This window comes from Saccostrea cucullata, unplaced genomic scaffold, assembly GCF_032062105.1.
Source record: "Saccostrea cucullata isolate Sc308-1 unplaced genomic scaffold, CSIRO_AGI_Scuc_v1 ctg636, whole genome shotgun sequence".
Classification (NCBI taxonomy): Eukaryota; Metazoa; Mollusca; class Bivalvia; order Ostreida; family Ostreidae; genus Saccostrea; species Saccostrea cuccullata.
In genome coordinates this window covers 407501-431465 of record NW_026931726.1, presented here as the reverse complement: position 1 = coordinate 431465, position 23965 = coordinate 407501, and the positions used below count along the sequence as shown (strand labels likewise).

Genomic DNA, 23965 nt, shown 5'->3' with positions numbered 1-23965 from the left:
TTAAAGATTACATTTACTTTAAAATACAGGCTTCAGGTGGAAGGTTGGGGGGGGGGGGGATAGGGGAAAAATTAACAATTTTTAGCCCTTCCTCATGGATGCTAGCCAAATTAGTTGAAATTGGTTCAACAGTTTCATATCTAGTAGAAGATGAAAATTTCAACAGATGACAAGTGATGGAAGAAGAGACAAAACAAAAAAAAAAACACATTGCAATAGGTCACCTGAATGAATAACAAAATAGCAAAATTTTAGCTCAATGGTATAGCATTGCAGCAAAATTTTTAAAATTCACTTACTACTCCAATGACAGCTATGAATATGACAAATGCCATGAGAAGATAGGAGGTGTGGGCTTTGGCGCTGACATCAGGGTGTCTTGTCTGGTAAATCTTCAGCATGCATAAGCAAGCAATGATGTACATAAACGTGTCTGCAAAAAAATCACTGATTAGAATTTCAATATAAATCTCAATTTTAAGCTGTTGAAAAAATCAGCAAATCAAATTGTAATTAAATTTTTTCCTAAATGATTTATTTTTTGTTTAATTTTAATAATTTTTCACACATATTGAGATGCCATGACTTGCTGGTGGAGAGCTGCAAATTTAGTCCTATACATGGCTTTTAGGCCAATGAGGTTAAAATTTTTTTCCTGCCAGCATCTAATGCAACATGGGAATTTGGTTCATACAGTCTCATCCAAAGGACAGATCTCCAGGACCTGCAATGTGACTTGAACCTGTGGCATAAATTAAATCCTTATTTTATTAGACTAAAGGCTCTAACCAAAAACCTTGTGGGTGACATTACCTAAATGTAGTTGTTAATGATTGACTTTAGGGAAAATTAATTTCTCACCAAACTGAAAGTTGGAGTAGTTTGGACAGACATGTTATATAATGTTTATAACAGACCCCCTATGATGAGGGCTAAGCCCATGGCAAAGAATAGGCCAAAATGTTGGGATCCCCAGCTCCTTCTTATAGATTTATCTTGTTGTACTGCCAGCCCATATATCAGCTTTCTACAAAAAATCATTATGTAGTAAATTCTTATTTATTTTTAATAAATATTAATAATTATTAATTAATATTTTTTAAGTTTCCAAAATCAATGTTCTTGTATAAACAATATTTATAGTAAATGAGAGGCCCATGGGCCACATTGCTCACCTGAGTAACTTTAGCCATTCTGTCATTTAACACATTTCCCGCTTTGTAATACCTAACTTGACCTTGACAACCAGCAGGCCATGATTCAAACATTGAAACCAACTTTTATTCGCGATGACTTTAGTGCGATTTCCCGAAAACTAAACTAGTTCGCGACGATTAATTTTTCGCGACCAAGCCTATTTTGGATCTTTGTTAATAGGCAAAAATACAATAAAATTAGCTTGCGGCTACCTCAAAACGCGATGACGCGGGCTCTCGAGAACATCAGAATTTCACGCGAATAAAAGTTGGTTTATAGTGTAACACAACACTAATCCACACTTTTTCCACATAAGCTTTTTCTAGTCCACTTGTTCTTGAGAAGAAGATTTTTAAAGTTTTTTCCTACATATACTACCCCCAGGGGTTATGATTTGAACAATATGTACACTACACCAGGATGCTTCCATATAAGTTTCAGCTTTTCTGATCCAGTGTTCTGAGAAGAAGATTTTTAAAGTTTTTTCCACATATACTTCAATGTAAAACTTGGATACCCTATTGTGGCCCTGCCCTAGGAAGTGGGTCTTGATTTGAACAATTTAGGAAACTTCACTACCCCAATGCTTTCACATAACTTTAAGCTTTTCTGGCCCAGTGTCTTAGAAGATTTTTAAAGTTTTCTCCTATATATTTCTATGTAAAATTTGGATTCCCTATTTTGACCCAGCCCTACCCCCGGGGATACGATTTGAACAAAATAGAATCTACACTTCCCCAGGATGCTTGTCAGGGATTATCTGCCACTTTACGTAACGTTAAGGTTATTGTTACGCCATAAAACCTTACGCAGACCTGCCTACCCTTTTAATTGCAAGAGTGTAATTTCAGATTTTTTTTCGTGGAATTTAAGAGATAAAATGGTAATCAATCATGTTTTCCTATTTTGTTGTTTTACTGTAATACTTTATTTTCTTTTAAAATCACCAAAATTGTATATTACTAAACAAAACCAGCATAATCTTTTCTTTTTAGAATATCTACTGTCAAATAAGTGTTGTAAAACACCAGTATTCTATATTAAACTCAAATCAACCGTACACCCTTAATAAAACATTTGGTCAATTTGTATCAGACCACTTAATTGAAGGCACAATTGTGTTTGGCTGTTTACACAAATCGTACATATTTCCATAACACTGTATTTACATCTTTTGGGTTACACTCACATTTCTGTATCTTGTTAAAACAATGCTAAAATGGACTAAATTGAGCATAAAAATAGGTGTACTTAATGCAAAATCATTAATAGTTAACATAAGTATACCTTCTCGAAATTTTTATCTGAATCTTCGCCATATCGGTTAACATATATCTACTAGGTACATTACGTTAGTTATCGAACTGGTCCTCTATTAATTACTTAAACTAGAACTTCTCATTCCATTTCAGCAGGTCATAATTTGACTCTAAATTTTGACGTTGATAACAGGATTTAAACCAAAATATCAAAATCGTAAAATTAATATCAGTGGCGTAATAGCGTAATTTTGTGGTGAAACAGAAAGGGTAGGCAGGTCAACTGCTTACGTTATATAATCTATAGTTAACAAGAGATGTTTGTAAAACACTTATGCCCCCCTTTAAAATTGGAGTTTTTCTAAGTCCAAAAGGGCATAACTCTGTCTACAATGGTGCAATCCTACCCAAAAGAGAACCTGACCTAGAAATTCAGCTGAAAAATCTGTATACTAAATTTCATTTCAATATGTGCAACCTCTGCAAAGAAAATGAACGGAAATGGCAAATAAGTGGAATTTTTCTAAGTCCAAGGGGCATAACTCTGTCAAAAATGGTGAGATAGTATCCAAAACAGAACTTGACCTAGATATTCAGCTGAAAAATCTGTATACTAAATTTCATTTCAATATGTGCAACCTCTGCAAAGAAAATGAACGGAAACTGCAAATAAGTGGAATTTTTCTAAGTCCAAGGGGCATAACTCTAAAAAAAGGGGTGCGATCGTACCCAAAACAGAACTTGACCTAGATATTCACCTGATAAACCTGTATACCAAATTTCAGTTCAGTATGTGCAATGGTTGTGAAGAAAATGAACGGAAACTAAATGGACCGACAGACTGACATAGAGCAGCAAAGCAATATGCCCTCCCTTCTTCGAAGGGGGGCATAACAACAAGTCTAAAATAAACCACTATGTGATCAAGATGCATTTCTATTCTTTCCACAACATCCTGGTCACAGCACCAAAATGTTGTGGAAATTCCACACCATTTTGTGGTTTATTTTAGACTTGTTGTTAACTATAGAAACGTAATGTAAGGCATTATGACGTAACAATAACCTTAAAGTTACATAAACTTGCGAATAATCTGTGACAAATGCTTTTACATAACTTTCAGCTTTTCTAGCCCATGGGTTTTGGAGAAGAAGATTTTAAAGTTTTACCCTTTATATTTCTATGTAAAACTTGGATTACCTATTGTGGCCCCACCCTACCCCTGGGGTCAGGATTTAAACAATTAAGATTCTACACTATCCCAAGATGCTTTCACATAAGTTTCAGCTTTTCTGGCCCAATGGTTCTTGAGAAGAAGATTTTTTAATGACCACATCCTACATTTGTATTTTTGTATTTTCTTATTATCTCCCCTTGGAAGGTGGCTTGGCCCTTTATTATAACAATTTAAATTCCCCTTCACCCAAGGATGCTTTGTACCAAGTTTGGTTAAAATTGTACCTAGTGGTCCTTGAGAAGAAGTCGAAAATGTGAAAAGTTTACAGAAAGACAGATGGACTACAGACAAAATGTGATCAGAAAAGCTCACTTGAGCTTTCAGCTCAGGTGACCTTAAAAGGAGAAACTTGAATAAAACTACTTATATTTATAACTTTTTCTATGACTTGCATTTTATTCTCCATCTGGTATTCTAGCACTTTTAATCATATACCTTCTGTACACCAGAAACAAGAACAGGAGGCCCAGAGAGACATATCCAATATTGCTGAAGATGTTGTTGAATGAACTGACAAGACCCCATGGGTGAGCACAATTAAAATTGTAGTAGCAGATGTCTAGATTTCCTGTCACATTTAATACCTGCAATAACGTATTAATACTTCAATGGATCACCAATAATACATTTACCAACTTATAATCTCTTAAATTAAAGCTTGCATGTAACATGTTTAGAGTTAAAAAAAAATGGCAGACAGTTAAACATCAGCAAAAAAATTTACTTCACAATCTGCAAAAAAATTATTATAATAACATTAAGTGTTTTTACATCTTTTAGCAATAAAAAAATAATTGTTAATGGTTTTAATGATTATTTAATAAAAAAAAAATATGTCAGTTAAGTTGTCTTCTTACAAATTACAGTATTTGACAATATTATGCACCATTTTAATGCCTACCTTTTGGTAAGTGAATACTAACTGCAGTACAGGAAGTCCATAGAATATAGATATTGCAACCAAGTTTCTGAGAAAAGAGGGAGGAGAAATATTCCATAATCATGAAAAAAAGAAATTATTATATAATGCATTTAGTTTGTTAACTTTACAGTTTTATTTCATGAAAAAAAAGAACTATGTACTAGCTAGGACAGCAAAGTCTATTTACCTCCAATATATAGCATAATTTCTTGCTTGTTTTTTGTATTTCTTTCTTGACAAATCACAAACAAATAACTCAGTCTGAAAAACAGAACAAGGTACAGTTGTACTTTGGCATCTCAAACAATGATTATAACAATACATATAAGTTAATCTGAAGGAAAGTCATAGGTTATTAAAGGGTTTAGTATCACAAACGATTTGTCATGTCATGCAAGACCTCACAAATTCTTCGACTACCAGGGGCACATGAAACAGATAACAATATCAGTAATCTATTTAAATAGCCTTTATTGTTATTTGAACTTCAAATTTCAAAAGCTTTTGTTTGTAGAAATTAGTCATTAATTGTAAAGGAGACAGTGATTTTTTCCTCAAAGTTTGAATTCTCTGTCTAAACTTGAAGAAAAATCAATAAAATTTCAATGTCCATTTTTACAAAAACATTTATAGAGCAGATCAGATGTTACAACTGACTTCTTCATATCCTGTCTGTTTTTCAGTAACACATTGGAAAACTATTCATATTATACAACATGGCTGGTGTGACACGAAAAAATGTATCCAGATCAATGTCTGTAGGAAATGTGAATTATTCCAAAGAGACAGAAAGAAACAGACAATTTGTTCCAAAGAAGGGTATAACTCCTAGAAAAGGAAGAGACACAGGCAAATCTCACACTGGAGGAGTTGAACATCTAGTGAAACAAATCCATCAACTTGTGGCTGGACAGGAGGCATCCCAATTAACAACAGTATCTTGTGCCAAAGAAACTATTCACAGTTTACAAGAATCCATTGAAGGCATGAAGAAAATGGCTAGAGAAGATGAAGAGACTGTTTCATTACATAATTTAATTGATAATGTTTTAAGAGAGCTCAATCATCTTAGAAGTCAACTCAAAGCAAAAGAAGAAAATTATAACACAATGAAAGAATTCTATAGCCAAAATTTAAAAGATGCAAAAAATGAAGTGCAAATTCAAATTCTTGAGTTGGAATCAGAAAAGCAAGAGAATGACAAACTCAAGAGAAAAAGTGATAACCTTCAACAAAAAGTTACAGATTATGAGAGTAGAATACAAAAATATCAGCAAGATTTGAGAATTCTTGAGGAAAAGAAACAAGAATTGAGTGATGAAAATCTTGGACTACAGAAGAAGATAGAGATGCTAGAAGACATTAATTCAGATCAAAAGAATAAAATAGCCAAACTTGAAGCTGAAAACCAAACTTTAAAGTTTAAATTTCATCATCAGGGAGAAATAAGTGAAAGTACACCCCAATCAAGAAAACGGGACAAATCAAAGACAATTCATAAATATCAAGAGGAATGGGTTCAAAACTGGGTCCTGTCCCACTCTCCTGAAGATACTGGACATCACTACATGGACACAGAGAGTAACAGACCAAGGTCAGCTGCAACTGCACTCACTTCTTTCTCTCATTCAGCTACAGAGTATTCACACAGACCCATAAGCAGTCGAAGTCTGAGGTTTAGTTGTGCCAACAGTGGAATCTCTACAATCAAACCTTCAGGGAGACCTGTTAGCTGTAAAAGTTCAAAATTTAGTTGTGCTAATAGTTCTGCCTCCACAGTTATAAATACAGAGAGACCTGAAAGTACTGTAGGTACAGATTTCAGTTGTGCCAACAGTGGAACCTCAACAGTTACTGAAATTCATAACAAAGCATTTTAAACAAACATTAAGTTAACAAGTACAATCTGTGGGAATCAGAACTTAGTCAAGAAATTGTCATCCAGAGTTGTCTTTATAGACAAAACCTACTGGAGCACATATGAAAACAACTTGAAGCATCCTTGAAGTGTCCACAGATGAACCACATGTACAAGTTTCATTTGGATATCCTTTATAATGACACCCACAGAGAGTGATCAAAACAATGAGATTAAATTTTAGCTTTGTCTTTGTAAAACTTGCCAATCAAAAACAAAACATAGTGGATGCAATTGATCACCGAAATATAATATTTTTATTTGTCAGATTACTACAAATAAACACTAAGAATGGAGTTTCATTAAATAATAGGAAAAAATTTTACTGACAGTTTCAAAAACATATGATACTTTAGTGCTTTGGAAATACAGTAAAACATGCTTATAGAGAACATGCTTAGAACGAATTGATGTGTACAGCGAAAGTGATTTTCATTCCCCATGGCATTAAATGTAAAATATTTTGGAAACTTAAGGGGTACTAACCCTCTAATAAGAGTATACATGTATCTTGAAGCAGGGAACCCTCTGTTTGTTAATAAATTTGTTTCACACATTGTGATTTTTTATTAACCGTGCATTCTATATAATCAATTTATATTTAATGTGAGAAAAAGTACAGTCCACTTGCATAGAGCAGCATATGGATGCAACTGACAGAGAAATATAATATTATAATATTTTTGGGAATACAGTGTAAAGAACTTTTATTGTTTTTAATTACATGTATTTTGTAGAGGAAAATTTAGGTGCATGTGATAGGAACTATTCAGTGCAAGTGTTGTGGACATGATATTTGGAATACTGAACTTTCTGTTTCAAATTTTCTACATGGCAGACAAGAGACTTGTAAAATTAATAGTCAAAAGCCAAATTACCTTAAGTTAAAAAAAAAACTACAGCACATTTTAGACCAATGTGCATGTAAATTAATCTACAGGCCTCTAAGTGACCTCCAAAATCTAGGAGCCTTTATATCAAAATTTTTAGTCACAAATGCAAATTTATAGGTGCCAGGCAGCTTTAGAAGCACCATCTTTAAAAGTTGATAGTTACTACTTTATACAGAAAAAAAATTGTACATTTCTAAAAATAATTTTCTCTTCTTTTCTAATTTTTTTTCACTTTTTCTGAAAATTAAAAACTTTTTGAAATATTCCAAGTTCCGGATTGATGATCTACAAGTCAAATTAAAATGGTTGCCAATTTGGCAACATTTGGAAAAATTTTAAGCACCAATCAAAAATTTTAGGTGATAAAGCAAGCCTTGAATCTACCTGTGTTGTTAAGGATATTTTTTTTTATTTAATACTTATTTATTGAATAAATTACAGAGTATGAAAGAAAACAAATCATCAACTATACTAACTTTTGTCCTAAAGACATCTTTTTCTAAGTCCGCATCTTTGAGGAAATCAATGTCGTCTGAATCCAGAGAACTGATGGACATGTTGTCTGCCGCGTTTGTACTTCTAGTATTCCTGGTAGTGGGCAGGGCAGATGATGTATCAGCAGTTTTAACTGTGGTGCTCAGCAAGTCATTGTGATCATCATCAGCATCTATAATGTAGTTATAATTTTCACAAATCTTACATATATTTTAAATTTTGCTAAATTTTCTATGGCCTGCCCTGAATATAACCAAGTCATATAACATATGTCATGTTTGTTTCCATCCTTCTGTCTTTTAGATTGTCTAGCCATCAAACTTTGCATTTACCTCAGTTTCAAATATGTAAACTAAATTCATACATTATAATGGTGAGAGCTATTCAACTCTGGTGGGATCAGCTGCCATAGTAGAGTAAGCATCTCATGATGCAATATGGTTTTTTGAAAAACGAAATGCAAGTTCTCTATGACAAAAGACTGGCCAAGCAAAGGACTGGTGATTTATAGTTATTTTTCAATTTTTTATTAAAGAATGAAAATAACATGCACTGTTGTATAAAGCTATACTATACCTTGATTATGAATAGATCCATATGTTGAAGAACCAGTCCTTGTATTCAGAGGTCTTGCTGGATTGTCCATACTTTCTGTAAAATTACAGACTTTGAAGAATATTCCTTTTACAAGATTATGCATATAATTACAAGAATATACATGCAACTTTTAAATTTCTTTATGTTATTTCAAAATTTTTTTTTCTTTTTGACGAAAACAGCATGTATAATGACTCCAAAGCTCATTATCTTTTAAATCCTAGAAAAAAAAATGATTTTTTAAGCCCAATATCAAGTCTGACCTGACTTTTGGTCTGGAGACTCAGGAATCATCCATATTCCTCTGTGTTTTGAACTGAAGAAAAACAACAACATAATACTATAAATTACATGTATATCTATTATGATCCTTTATTTAAGTTGATAAGGCATTATGAGAATTGATAATTCTGCTTCATGCAAAATCAAAATGTACATGTACAGTGTTGCATTTACGCATATATTTCTTCTTAAATATTAGGTAAAAGATCCATATACTGTACCATCCATGATAAAAACATCCGATACAGAAAGCTAACACGTAAAAGGATCCAAAGAGAGATATAGCAAACAGCATTCCCCAGTAGTATTTGTCACCTGAAAAATAAGAACAAACCAATTAGTGTTTCGGAATAATTATATTTCCTTGGGATTAACTTTTGTGTCTTTTGTGTTTGTTCTACAAATTTATAAAATTCACTCAAACAAAATTAATCTTGATTTACAGGTACATGCTGTGTTTTTAATTTTTGATTATATCAAAATATATTGATTGTTTAAAGATCTCAGCTGATGTGCATACTACTAATGGTTGTCTTAATTTCCAGCGTTATATTCTTCTCTCGTTTGAACCCCGCTGGTAAAATTGTTTCAAGTTCTGAAGAACAGACTTTGTCTAATGGTTTCAGAACAAAAATGACATAGAAAGCATTTCCTGGATAATCCGTTCTCTGCAATAAATAAATAATCTCCTAAATCTTGAGTACCTCCAGCGCTGGTGAAAAAACTTAATAGGAAATGTTTTTTCTTTCTTTTTTTAATATAGAGCTCTTTAAATATATATAGAATATAAATCAAAATACAATATTTTTTTCTACATGTATATAAGAAAATATACCTCTATCTGAATAGCAGCCTGTTTGGTCATAGTTTGGTATGCTCCTTCAAATTCCACATTAACATTTAGATCATAAACAGGACACTAAAAATGCAAATAATTTCTAGACTAATAAGCCTGAGGGAAAATGCTGCACAGTTCTCAATCTTCTATTTAAAAATACAGTAAATCAATTCCTTTTTATGTGGTCAAATTTTTATTGGTTGAAGGAAAAATTACTGGTTAAAAGCATTTGGTTTTTGTAGCAAAAGGAAAAATGTACTCGACTCCAGTATGAAAGCTGTCTACAGTACAAATGTCACACTTCAAAGAAGGCATAAAAATCAGACAAATCAGTATTTGGTTCTAGAAAAGATTTTTAAAGTTTTTTTTTAAATACTCCTATGTAAAACTTTGATCGGCCATTGTGGCCCGACCCTACCCCCGGGGGTTGAAGTTGAACAAACTTGAATCTACGCTGACTGAGGATTGATTCCACATGAGTTTTATCTTTCCTGGCCCAGTGGTTCTTGAGAAGGAGATTTTTAAATTTTTTCTATATATTCCCATGTAAAACTTTGATCGGCCATTGTGGTCCCACCCTTGCCCGAGGGTCATGAAAAACTTGAATCTACACTACCTGAGGATGATTCCACATGAGTTTTCATCTTTCCTGGCCCAGTGGTTCTTGAGAAGAAGATTTTTTAAAAATGACATTAATTTTTCTTTAATTTATAATTATCTCCCCTGAGAAGAGGGCGTGGCCCTTCATTTGAACAAACTTGAATCCCCTTTACCCAAGGATACTTTGGAGTAAGTGTGGTTGAAATTGGCCCAGTGGTTCTTGAGAAGAAGAAGAAAATGTGAAAAGTTTACAACGACGACAACGACAACAATGACAGACAACGGACAAATTTTGATCAGAAAAGCTCACATGAGCCTTTGACTCAGGTGAGCTAAAAAGCAAGTATGTTTAAGTCAAAGTTGATGGTCTGTAAAATTTTAGTGGTTTTTAGATGGATGCATTCCAAAGTGTATTTTTTTGAAAGGCAATATCTGTGTTCTAACAATTACCCATACTCTAAACATGTCACAACAAATTATACTAGTATCTTTGACATGAGTGCATCATCCATCTAAGTCTGGCCAAGGTACACGAATGACTTATGTACTATGGTTACATGTATTGGGGAATGGACTTCTATTTTGCACTTGCAACATTTGATGCAAGTTTTGTGGTGTGCTTAGCTAAATCCATCATTCATTCATGCTCCATCAATATATAGGTAGTTATTGACTCAGAGAAAGAAACTATTTCATAACCTTGAACTTGGTCAGATACATGCAGATTCTATCAAATATGCATGTAAGATGCAGCATCCAAGGAAAATCTGGTAGTGTACATCTCTTTCATGCCAACATTTCTGCAAATATGGACCTGATAGGACCTACATTCTCTTTATTTTGTCAATAGAACCTGCTCCTACAACTTTGGCTTCACTGAGTTGAGCTAATTAAATACCGTATAAGTAGAATTTTTAGCGAGGATTTAATTTTGGCATTATTAGCGAGGGTGCCAAGATCGATAAAATTTAATATCGCTAATTATTAATGTCAGTTTATTTGTAATAGGTTCTTTAGTGTGCTTTATAAAAATCGCTAAAATTACATCTCGCTAAAAATAAATTACCAATTTTTAAGGTTAAATCGCTAAATTTGCGTCTCACTAAAATTTTTATGAGAAGTTTGCTTTCAAATGACTAAAAGAATCTATTTACTGAAACTAATCAACACAGCTTGATGCAAAATTTTGCATTCAACTGGAAGATACTAACTTATACAATTGTGTACTTGGAAATATTATGGATTGTAATTGGAATTGGTTCTTTTTAAAATACCCATACTGGGCCAGCATTTTTTTATTTTTAGGTTTACGAACATCAGAATGAAAAAGTCCCGTAGGAGGAGGAAATAAAAAAAAAAATAAAATTATATTTTGGATACATAAACGACTTTTCTACATTAATTTTTGCTTCTTTTTTTATGCTCTCCTAACAGGCTTCTTGCCACTGGACACATAAGGGTTACAAAGGGGAAAATACAACCTTTAATTGTTTATTTCATCATCTACCAGTTGGGGGCAGTGATATAAATCTTTTGATGTTGGACAAAATACAGATTTTTTTTTAAAAAAATCAATTTTTTAAATCTCTTTTAATATATCTTCATTTTGTTTTTAATGTGTGTTAGGTAGAAATAATTCTAAAATATTAATATACTCAAGACCTATAAAAGTAATAATTCCTTTCATAAAACAGACAGGGAGTATTCCCAAGGAGTATTGAGGAGTAGGGTGGAATTTTTTTTCAATTAAGTGTAAAATAATTTTTCTGGCTGCCATAAACGATACTACATGCCTTTATATATTTATATATTCTTGTTTTTAGATAGTTGAAATATTTTATTTCTTTAGGCTATTGTTTATTTCTTCCTCAAATGGACTTAACTTCTCCCATAGTTTTATTCATTACACCTGATGCATAAGGGACCCTTTTCTGAAGAATGATGCTAATACTGTAAGCTATAACAGAAACCTAAGCAATGTCTCTGACATTAGCTACCATGGGCAGTTTTAAACCTGTGGGAGGAAAATAATTTACAATTACAGACAGTTACTTTTGAATACGGATACATAATTATCTCACCAACATGTCACTTTGCAACAAAGTCGTCAGCATTTTATTGTTCTCTGAACGGGTGAAACGTTTTGAATGGCACTCGTATCGATAAATATTTACATTAAACCAAGCTTTAGTGCTGCTATGGACTTGACACAAATCTCCCTTCATTACCAGCCATGTTCATTTAAAACCGGAAGTACGAGTTCGTAAATTTGAAATCTTGATCCCGACTCAAATTTGACATCAGAAAGAAAAAATTCTGTTTTTTCTCAATTTTGTTTTTTTTCTGAAAATTCAAAAACTTGAGCGGCGGGTTTGTAAACCTAAAAATAAAAAAATGCTGGCCTAGGCAAAGTATTTTACTCCCCATCAGCTACACATACATTTTTTGGAATCCCCCCCCCCTTAAATAAATTTAAATACAGATATAATTTATAAATAAACATCAGTCTATATCTACCTGTATAGACTGTATGGACATCACAGCACATCTCTCATCATTTGATGTAGCATGTACCAGCACTGAGTCCACACCCACTGGGAAGGTATACATATAGTACTGGGGCTCTGATGGGGTGATGTAGATCTCCTTAGGGGTACCAGTGCTTAATATTATACATTAACGTTTTATCAGTAATAAACAAGAGGCCCATGGGCCACATCGCTCACCTGAGAAGCTTTGACCATGCTGTTCTTTAGTAGATTTCCCCTTTGTAATACATATTTTGACCCCACCCTACCCCACTGATCATAATTTAGACGTTTCAAATCTACACTCTCCCAGGAAGCTTCCACATAAGTTTCAGCTTTTCTGGCCCAGTGGTTCTTGAGAAGAAGATTTTTAAAGATTTTTTCTATATACTCCTGTGTAAAACTGTGATCGGCCATTGTGGCCCTACCCTACCCCCGGGGTCATGACTTTTATAATTTACAATCTACACGACCTCAGGATGCTTCCATATAAGTTTCAGCTTTTCTGGCCCAGTGGTTCTTGAGAACAAGATTTTTAAAGATTTTTTCTATATATTTCTATGTGAAAATTTGATTCCCCATTGTAGCCCCGCCTACCTCTTGGGGGTCATGATTTGAATAATTTAGAATCTACACTATCCCAGGATGCTTCCATATAAGTTTCAGCTTTTCTGGTCCAGTGGTTCTTGAGAAGAAGATTTTTAAAGATGTTTTCTACATATTTCTATTTAAAACTTTGATTCCCCATTGTGGCCCCGCCCTACCCCGGGGTTATGATTTGAGCAATTTAGAATCTACCCTACCCAAGGATGCTTCCACAGAAGTTTCAGCTTTTCTGGCACAGTGGTTCTTGAGAAGAAGATTTTAAAAGATTTTTCCTATATATTTCTATGTAAAACTTTGATTCCCCATTGTGGCCCTGCCCTACCACCGGGGGTCATGATTTGAACATTTAGAATCTACACTACCCCAGGATGCTTCCAGATAAGTTTCAGCTTTTCTGGCCCAGTGGTTCTTGAGAAGAAGATTTTTTAATGACCCCATCCTATTTTTGTCTTTTCTTGATTATCTCCCCTTGTGAGGGGACTTGGTCCTTCATTTTAACAACTTAAATTCCCCTTTACCCAAGGATGCTTTGTACCAAGTTTGGTCAAAATTGGCCCAGTGGTTCTTGAGAAGAAGTCGAAAATGTGAAAAGTTTACAGACGGACGGACAGCTTGACGGACGAATGGACGACAGACAAAATGTAATCAGAAAAGCTAACTTGAGCCTTCGGCTCAAGAGCTAAAAATATAGAAGAAAAAACTTTACCAAATGTTAAAGTAGTTGGTATTAAGTACATAATGATAATCACATCATATAAAAGTGAATTTAATTTTATGAGAAACTATAGTGTAACAGTATAATATAAATTCCTTCATGATGAAAAAATAATATAATCATCAAGTAGAACTATATCACTGCATCTGGACAATCTCAAAATATTTATCTTTGTCATATACCTGACTTGAAAATCTTCAATTTTTGTAGCCCTTAGGGTAAAATTTAATGGAGTTTTACTAAATGTTGACACGTCCACAAAGAAACTCTCATCCTCTGGTTTATCTGGTCGATGGCTGACATCCAGAGGACATAGTATACGACTGACAGTTTCAAATGGAGTCGCATTCTCACTGAAACAAATTTGACACCAAGTAATTATTAAAGGGCACCTGCTCTTGTTTTTCTGTTGTTGAATGTCTTAAAGGTTGAATGATCTATACATAGCTGAACTTTGTCATCTTCAATACCATGGCTATATCAAAATGAGTTAAACATATTAATTGAAGTTCCAACTACTCTTTCTCTATGTATTTTAACATATTGAATCTTCTGATATTTCTCAAGGTCTGTCTTCAGACTGAGATAACAAGGTTTGACTGTAAGACATTGCTTTATCTGACAAATTTCTTTGTAAAATATAAATACATTGCAAATAATCATAATTTCTAGATTTAAACTTTTTTGTATCAGGTTATTTCAGATCAATGCAAAACCCATTTTTATACTTGTATTCCAGATAAAGTGGCATTGTCCAAGACATGGTTTGGCGCTGCTGTCGAATCACAACAATGACAGGGAATTCCTTCGTGTAATCAGACAAAACGGCAGTGGTAACTCTCACAGCAGTTGTCTGTGGAAGACATTCAGAGTGATTTTATATTCATATTTTTTCTGAATCTATTATTAAAAAAAACTTTTCTCATATGATAGTGATATTTAAGAAAGAAACATTTTTAACTTAAGAATAAAAAATAAATTCAAATCTGTATCTTTACAATCAGTCATGATCAAACATAGATTATTTATCTCCCCATTCAACAATTAAAACACCAACATTAACAGATTAATGATAGAAGCTCCAAGACCTGCATATTAAATTGATAATTGCTAAGCATTTAATACTTAAAAAAGCCTATAAATTTTAACATTCACAAATAATACATAATGCAACAACACCATGAACACAAACCCAGGAAGAATACAGAGGTCGAGGAGGGTAATATGTCAGGTGCATGTAGTCGACTAGTCGTGAGCTCAAACGATGACACACTCAAAACAGTCATTGCCCTGTAACCTTTCATACAAATATTCCTACTCAATGTAGTAAAAACAGCATATGTGTTGGAAAAGGAAACTGTAGAATTTCTAACTTTCTCAGCCTGCGATAATCACTATATGACTATATATGAGTTGGTCTTTTGTAGTGTTGTTACGATAGTCGCCGACTATCGAAAAATCGTCGTTTAAAGGCCCAGATCGGTGACAATCGATTGTAAATATTATCATCGATAGATCGCTATATATTTCAAGCCGTATTTTTCAAGCCGAGCAGGTTTAACTTTTATATTCACCAAAGGGACGTCACTCTAATCGGCGGTAAACAAAATGGCGAATGTGCATGGTGAATTTCGCCGAATACATCCATATCCTGGTGCAACACGATCTAAAGTACTTCTCAGGATGAATAAATTTAACCTTATTTTAATAGTTCAAATTATCGATTATATAATCGATTATGTTCTTCCAATTCAATTTGATAATCGATAGTAAAATTTGTCCGATTTTACAACACTAGTCTTTTGATCAGATACCAAACAGCCCCCAGTGTTTGGGGGCAGATTTGATCTCTTCTCAGGCTGTAAAATGTATATTGGTATTTCCGGATTCATAAAACATGTTAAAAGGGTTTTAAATGACTTTACTATCAAGTAAGAATAACAGAAGAGTGAAAAATGAAATATATTTTTCATGCAAAAAAAGCATCTAATTACAAACAACTTTGTATTTACTGGCAAGTCCAACCAGTCGACCATAAAATACAATCTGAAAACTTTAACAGGAGAACATTGGTATAGCTTACAAAGTACTTACCCTATTTTTCATTTCCTTATAAGAAAATTCATAGATGGCTTCAGTGGTTGTATTGATGATAGCTGAGTATGTTTTGTTAAATTCAGCTTTATTAGGAACATCTCCATCAGTAGCAGTTATTGGTAAAATTTTAAAAACTACAAAACAAAATTAACTTAATACTTATTGATATTTCATTCTGAGCCAACAGTAGAATAAATGTTCAAACTTTATTCATATTCAGAGAGTCCAGTAAATACTCTACTAAGCCCTAATCTTTACGCCTTGCCAAAATATTTATTGCTGTTAAGGGAAATGTGCTATTACAGAAGGGATAATGTGCTACAACATATCACAAAAAATTTAAGTATATTATCACAGACCTATATAAAGTATAAATAGTCTACGCATAGCAAAACTCTACCCCGGGGTCCTCAAAAACTAAGATGAACTTTCAGAAATATTTAAAATCACCAAATTTTGCAAAAAATTTAAGCCTATATATTCATATAGACACCCCTTTTTTAATAAAATGGAATTCATTTTTCACATCTTGTTTTTGGGTAATCAATAAAATTACTTTGTTAAAAATCACTCTGATTCTATATACCAGTGATTAACAAGTACAAGTATATATTCCAGTGAACTTGAAATAAAAGACACCACAGAGTCTGCCACATCTGTTTCATATTTGGTTGTTTAACCGAGACAGACTACACACACATAAGTTGATGCTACAGTGTTTTCAACAACCTTATTAAAAGTAAAGTTTTTCAAAATTTCTACTGTTGTTATGATGGTCTTATTGGCAAATATGTCCCATCACTGGGACAAGTTTTATAAGTTTTTAAGGCATTTGTTTTATACTAAATTTTGACTTTGGAATGTTTTGTCTACTTGAACAATGCAAAAGGCTCGCAGTGCATGGTGTGTCCGATCAACAAAGGATGCTTACTCCTTCTATGCACCTGATTCCAACTCTGGAATTTCTTTGTTTATTTAAGTATCAATCATTAATTAAGCCTTGAAAACGTCAAATTTTGAAACATTTGATGCAATGTGTCAGAAAAAGTATGGTAGAATTATAAAACACTATGAGTTACATTAACAGAAAATAAATTTGCGATATAATAAAATTGATGAGGTAAATCCCTGATAAAATCTTCCTTTTAAATCTGTCAATGATAAGTGTATTGCTAGTTTCGACCTTTGGTCCGTCTGGAAGTAACATTCATGTAGACGTATTTAAAGAGGTGCCTTTCTCCAGGCCTCCTGAGAGTAACAAAGTCTAGCATCTTACTCGCATAGACTCACCTATTGCACAAACAAAAGTACAATGCATGAACATTTTGGAAAAGGCAGATTTGTTCGCTTCTACATCCGTTATTCGTTATTCCATAACATCAACTTTCACACTGATTCACAATCATAGGATTGCTTGTAAAATGAAAGTGAAACTAAGTATTTGAGAAAACCGCCATCAATAACGTAGAATTTTCCGAAATAATATAGTCCTTGAATTCAATATTATTTTCAAACTTGGCAAAATGGAATGGCTATAGTATTTATCACTTTCTCTCAAATCCTGGAATTTGTCACTATTCGACCTTACAGCAAGCACAGGCACCTGACGAATGGATGGTGTAACCCCCCCCTCCCCTAGCTTCTGATAATTTTTATTGACACTATTTAAACTTATCAAATATACCCGATTTTTTAGTCTATCATTCTTAAATTTTGATATCTGATATCATTTTCCGCTTTTTAAAGACTGGCCTTATACAGAATACAAGAGGCCCATGGGCCACATCGCTCACCTAACTTTGGTGATGCAGTTCTTTTCCAGATTTCTCCTCTGCATTTTTCTTGATTATCTCCCCTTGGAAGGGGACTTGGCCCTTTATTTCAAAAATATAAACTCCCTATCACATAATGATGCTTTGCACCAAGTTTGGTGAAAATTGGCTCAATGGTTCTTGAGAAGAAGTTGAAAATGTGAAAAGTTTACAGACGGACGGACTACGGACAAAATATGATCAGAAAAGCTCACTTGAGCCTTTGGCTCAGGTGAGCTAATAACACAAGCATACATACACAAAAGCAGTTGTTTCGGTGATAATTTTTTAACACAGAGTGTACAGGTACAGGCACGTAGCAACAGCCCCCCCCCCACTTTTTCCCCAACATTACTTACAATGAAGCGCATTGAAGTGGTAAAATTTTCTGTTTGGATGGAACGTTTTGAGCTATCTTTAGACACGCCAGTTTCTTTAGAAAGGAAAAATCGGTCAAATGATTCAATCGAATACCTGTAGAACAGGTATTTTATAAATATAATAGATAGTTTTCGATTGACCTAAATTTAGCAAGAGTTACTTCCCGTCGGCCGCCATACTGGAGGTCCAAAAGCTCGTATTCCTTCATTGTTCAACCAATTTTAAATTTTTATATTTGCGATTTTGAATTAGGAATCATCATTTTTCTGAAGTAAATAAATTTTTGGAAGCCTCCTTTATTTAAAAAAAAATATTTTATAACGATTTTCCACCAAATATTTCTGCTATATTTTCTTAAACTTGGTAAGACAAAAAGGAAAACTCACCGAGTCGACCTCCAATATGGCGGCCAACGGGAGGTAACTTTTGCTAAAATTGGGCCCATCGAAAACTATCTATAGCCAATGAGATTGACGGTCTACATAAACACCGAGTAAGCACGTGTTCGACTGATACATGCTCTATGCTAATTCCAATAAACATGATAAAATCATAATTATGTACAAATTCGTTGCAATGCGTTTTTTACACTAGCGGGAACTCAAAACATAACTCTTTCTTATTTAAAAATCTTCATTTCAATGTAACTCATGTTGCTTGTCGCGGAAAGTGTACTGTCCTAAAATATTACGCCGAATATTCCTTTCTCCTTTCTAAAGAAATGGGCGTGTCGTTATGCTATAATTGACGTTCAAAACATGACTCAGAACGTTTCGTTCAAATGGAAAATTTTACCACTTCAATGCGCTTCATTGTATACTGTAGAAAATGTTCAATGAAAGGCTGTTTGCCCCCCCCCCCCCAACTTTTTGTGACATAAGACAAAATGTAGTATTGTAGGTTAAAAAAATTGATACTGAAAAAAAGTTGGTATTGAAAAAGTTGGCTGCTATAACCCCCCCCCCCCCCCAACACACACACACACCCTAACACACCCTCCTTCACCCTCTCTCTCACACATACACACACCACGAAATAGGATTTTTGGACTTTGGGAAACTTTTCCTTTTTTTTTTTTTTTTTGCTTGTTAACTTTTTCAGAAGTATTTTTTTTCTCTTGCTCCCCCCCCCCACCTTTCAAAAACTATGCTACGTGGCTGAGGTATCTAACTCCGAATTACCCGGAGTACCCCCCGAATCGCACTCATTTACACTTTCAGAGGAAATATACTGACAAATTATTAATACCTATATTTATCATATTAAAAATATTTATATGATACACTTTAAATATACATTACGAAAGCCTATTAGGATCAATCTAGAGAGAAAAAAATTTAAAAGGCGTTATAACGCCTTTCGAAAAGGCGTAATAACACGAAAAAAGGCGTTATAACCCCTTTCGAAAAGGCGTTATTACGCCTTTCCATTCCAAAAGGCGTTATAACGCCTTTTTAAAAGGTGTTATTACGCATTTCCAAAAGGCGTTATTATGCCTTTCTAAAAGGCGTTATATCGCCTCTCTAAAAGGCGTTATTATGCCTTTCCACACTAAAAGGCGTTATTACGCCTTTCCAAAAGGCGTTATGATGCCTTTCCAAAACGCGATATTACGACTTTCTAAAAAGCGTCATTACGTCTTTCCAAAAGGCGTTATAACGCCTTTTCCGCATTATTACGCCTTTTCGAAAGGCGTTGTAACGCCTTTTATTATTTTTTTCTCTTTAGATTGATCCTAATAGGCTTTCGTAATACATTATATATGTGTAATATTTAATTTATATACTAGTACACTACACTGTATAATAAAAATTGTACTGAAAGTAATCTAATCATAAACAAGAGGCCAGGGGCCACAGCGCTCACCTGAGCACATTGGGTTTGAATTTAACACCACCCTCCCCCCCCCCCCCCCCCCTGGCATTCATCATTTGAACAAACTAGAATCTACACTACCTGAGGATGATTCCATATAAATATCACTAATCATAGCTTTGAAGTACTTGAAAAGAAGATTATATTTCAAATATTTCCGTGAGATATAATAATGCATTGACCTTCAATTCAACACTAAAAATACAGCTCTTTAAAGTATGACTACCTATAAATAGATAAAAACTACTCAGGTATGAGATCTACTGCGCATGCCCCAGGTAAACCCTATATGTTCAATACATACAATCGATGACTTTCAATTCAGCTCGCCAAGTGAGCACACGTGTTTTGTGTTCGAATGGCCAATGCCCAACTTCTTTCGCCGGGTCCGGGACAGGCAACACCGGCACGTCTTGATAGAAATGAACAGGAAAGCTCACCCGCAGAGGCGGAGGAGAGTGATAACAGTAAGGTAGATGAGTCAGAGGACTCTCAAAATGAACATGTCTCGGTAGCAGACAAAACAGAGGACGATTATCGACGGCAGTGGTCGTCAGAGCAAATTCGGAAAAAGAAGAGTAAGTCTGGCGAGGTTTCTAACAGAACACTTTCGCGACCAAAGAAACGTAAAAAGAGCAGGTCCTCTAATGATTCTAGCTCCAGCTCGTCTAGTTCAAGTTCCTCTAGCTCCTCCTCAAGCTCCTCTAGCTCTAGTTCTGAATCAGATTCTGATTCGGGTTTGGTTTTGAGTTCTAATGAAAGCTCTATATCTAAACCAAAAATCTCGAAAAAGATACTTAATTTTGTAAGCAAGTATGCAACAAAAGGCTTAAATAAAAAGAAAAGGCAAAATGTTGCGAAATTTTGTCCAATACCTCATTCGAAAAAGCTTCAGGGTTTATCTTTAGACAGGTTTTTCAAGAAAATTTATTTCAAAGGGAAAAAATGGAACGGTAAATTAGAAAAAAATAAAGTTAACACGCAAATGAGAATTCTTGATGCTTTAGGGCCACTTTCTGTTTTATGGAGCGAGGCAGAGAGAATTAGCAAAACAGGCAAGGGTATGGACCCTTCGGATGTTATTCAGTTTGTTCAGAGAGCAATCATGTTTGTAGGGAATGCTCATTTTCTTTACAATACTGATAGACGTAAAGCGGTCTTAGCTAAAACAATGCCAGAGTCAGTAGATATTATTTCGGATAAGAGGTACAAAAAATCACTGGGTAAATGCAAAAGTGATTTATTTGGGAAACGTTTTCTCAAACAGCTAGCTAAAGATAACAAAGATAACAGAGAATTAAAACAGCTTTTGTCTAACGGTAATGAGAAAAAGGTTTGGTCACAGACAAGACAATTTTCTGATAGAAACCGCCAGTTTTTTCTTCAGAGACCCTCATCAAGCCTCCAGTATGGGGGTCGCAGACAGACAGACAGGAGGCAGTTCAATCAGAATCAGAGATACACTCAGTACCCCCAGTACAGGGGACAGGGGGCGAATCAGAAATATACAGCGCCTCCCAAGAAACCAAACACTCAATGAATCAGGTGAGTTACACACAGATAGAATTATCGGAGATCGATCGGAATCTATCAAAATTTCTGTTCCCAAATACGGTAGATGGCCCCCAGTCAGTGCCTGTAGGGGGGCGTGTACAATTTTTCATTCAGAACTGGAAAGTAATAACACGGGATCCTTGGATCCTACAGTCGATCGAAGGGATAAAACTTCCCCTATTGTCAAATCCTTTTCAGAGGCAAATTCCTGTTCCTTCAAAATTCAAAACAGAGGAACAAATTTTGATAGATGCCGAAATAGAAAACTTAGTGTCAAAACATGCAGTACGGGAGACAACTCCCACGAGCGATTCATTTTACAGCAACGTTTTCTTGGTACCCAAGAAGGGGGGCGAGTTAAGACCTGTAATAAATCTAAGAAATTTAAACAGTTTTCTCCCTTACGAACACTTCAAAATTGAGGGGGTACAGTTGTTGAAAGATCTCATGGAAGAGGGAGATTGGTTAGTAAAACTAGATCTAAAAGACGCGTATTTGACAATAAACGTGGCAGAGGAATTTCGAAAATTTCTGAAATTTTTTTGGAAAAACAAAATTATGGAGTTTACCTCCCTTCCATTCGGAATTGCAATAGCACCGCGAGTGTTTACAAAGATAATGAAAATTCCGATAGCAGTTTTACGTCGTTTGGGTATACGTCTGGTGATTTACCTAGACGACATTCTGATTATGAACCAAACTCTCACAGGAATTCAATCAGATCTATCAACAGCTGTTTACCTCTTAGAAAATCTAGGGTTTTTGATCAATCAGAAAAAATCCGTGTTAGTCCCTTCGCATGTAACGGAATTTCTGGGATTCACTGTAAACTCGGAGACAATGACCCTCTCTCTCCCAAAAGACAAGGTGCTAAAGATAAAACAGAACTGCTTAGATCTTGCGAGTCGTCAGTCTGTCTCAGCGCGAGATCTGGCCCAACTAATAGGGCGTCAACGGCTACAAATCACACACTCACCTCTCCATTACAGAAGTCTCCAGCTACTAAAAACAAGAGCCCTACATACGGGAGGGAGTTACGATCATTATGTACAATTAGACGAGGATTCGAAACAAGAACTAATATGGTGGTCGACAAAACTAAGCGTATGGAATGGGAGAGCCTTAGTACGTCCCCACCCTTACCAAACTGATATGTTTGCTGCAGGCCTGCAGCAAGTCTGCTGCAAGCTTGCAGCAAACAAAATTGTTCGCAGGAAGAAAATTTTCTTGTTCGCAGATGATTGCTGCTAGCTGCGATCTTGCGGCAAACATTGCAGCAATTTCTGCAAGCTTACAGCAAATTCGCAGGAACCCAATATGTTTGCAGGAACATTGCAAGAAACATACACACCAATTTGATGTTCGCAGCAAGTTCGCAGGAAACTTTTCACTATTCAAATGTTTGCAGGAAGTTCGCAAGAACAGTAAACAAGTCAAATCAGCCAATGAAACGCAGATTGTGCTGGGTCAACACAAAACTGGCCATTTTGAAATGTTGGAATTGAAGTTGTACACTTTTCAGTCTTTTGATAGGAATATACATCGTTTTGAATGATTAAAAGTCCCAAACTCTGGATGTAGGTGTTCATTCTATCAATGATATCTAATTGGTAAGAAATGATTTTGATTTATTTTGATATTTGAAAGAATATTTCTTAAAAGCACGTTTGAGTAACTGCATGGAGTAAATGCTAGGTCAAATCTATATCTGTTTCTTATGAATTTCAGTCCTCTTTTTGAAATCACATATGTATACTTCTTAAAAGTATTAATGGACCCAAATCAGTTAAATGTAATCAAATTAATTAGTAAATGTGTAATCACAAAAATATTCATTAAAAATAATATGTAAAGTTCTTGAAGTTCTGTTCATATAAAAAGCTATCATGCACTTAAATTTTAAAAAGGTATGAAAACTATGCCTAGGAACGTAAAGAGGGCCAAACATAACTTCATAAAACTGCATCATTTCAGAAAAAAGTGTTGAATTTTCTCTAAACTTAACAGATTTAGGTCAGGACAAAGGCTTTCTGTGAACTTGCTGCTTGAACAAAGGAATGTGCCAATTAAAACCATAAGGAAATTGTTTGCTGCAAGTTAGCAGCAATGTTTGCTGCAAGCTTGCAGCAATGTTTGCCGCAAGCTTGCAGCAATGTTTGC

At 34.6% G+C, this 23965-nt stretch overlaps 2 protein-coding genes across 2 annotated transcripts in view; one reads left to right on the top strand and one right to left on the bottom strand.

The window, feature by feature from the left end:
* The window catches only part of LOC134233366 (SID1 transmembrane family member 1-like), a 28959-nt gene extending 11415 nt beyond the window's left edge, over positions 1-17544 (bottom strand). The window contains 17 exon segments of the mRNA XM_062715331.1: positions 300-433; positions 862-895; positions 898-1027; positions 4129-4277; positions 4595-4661; positions 4803-4876; positions 7903-8093; positions 8498-8572; positions 8782-8834; positions 9022-9115; positions 9321-9468; positions 9636-9719; positions 12756-12900; positions 14270-14440; positions 14816-14940; positions 16182-16318; positions 17475-17544. Coding sequence (XP_062571315.1) covers positions 300-433; positions 862-895; positions 898-1027; positions 4129-4277; positions 4595-4661; positions 4803-4876; positions 7903-8093; positions 8498-8572; positions 8782-8834; positions 9022-9115; positions 9321-9468; positions 9636-9719; positions 12756-12900; positions 14270-14440; positions 14816-14940; positions 16182-16318; positions 17475-17508 — 1845 coding nt within the window. The 5' untranslated portion in view covers positions 17509-17544.
* Positions 17545-20428: 2884 nt separating this feature from the next.
* Positions 20429-23965, top strand: part of LOC134233354 (NKAP family protein CG6066-like) — a 7217-nt gene continuing 3680 nt past the window's right edge. The window contains exon 1 of the mRNA XM_062715321.1: positions 20429-21796. Within this exon, the coding sequence (XP_062571305.1) occupies positions 20610-21791 (1182 nt within the window). The 5' untranslated portion in view covers positions 20429-20609 and the 3' untranslated portion in view covers positions 21792-21796. The remainder of the gene's footprint in view (positions 21797-23965) is intronic.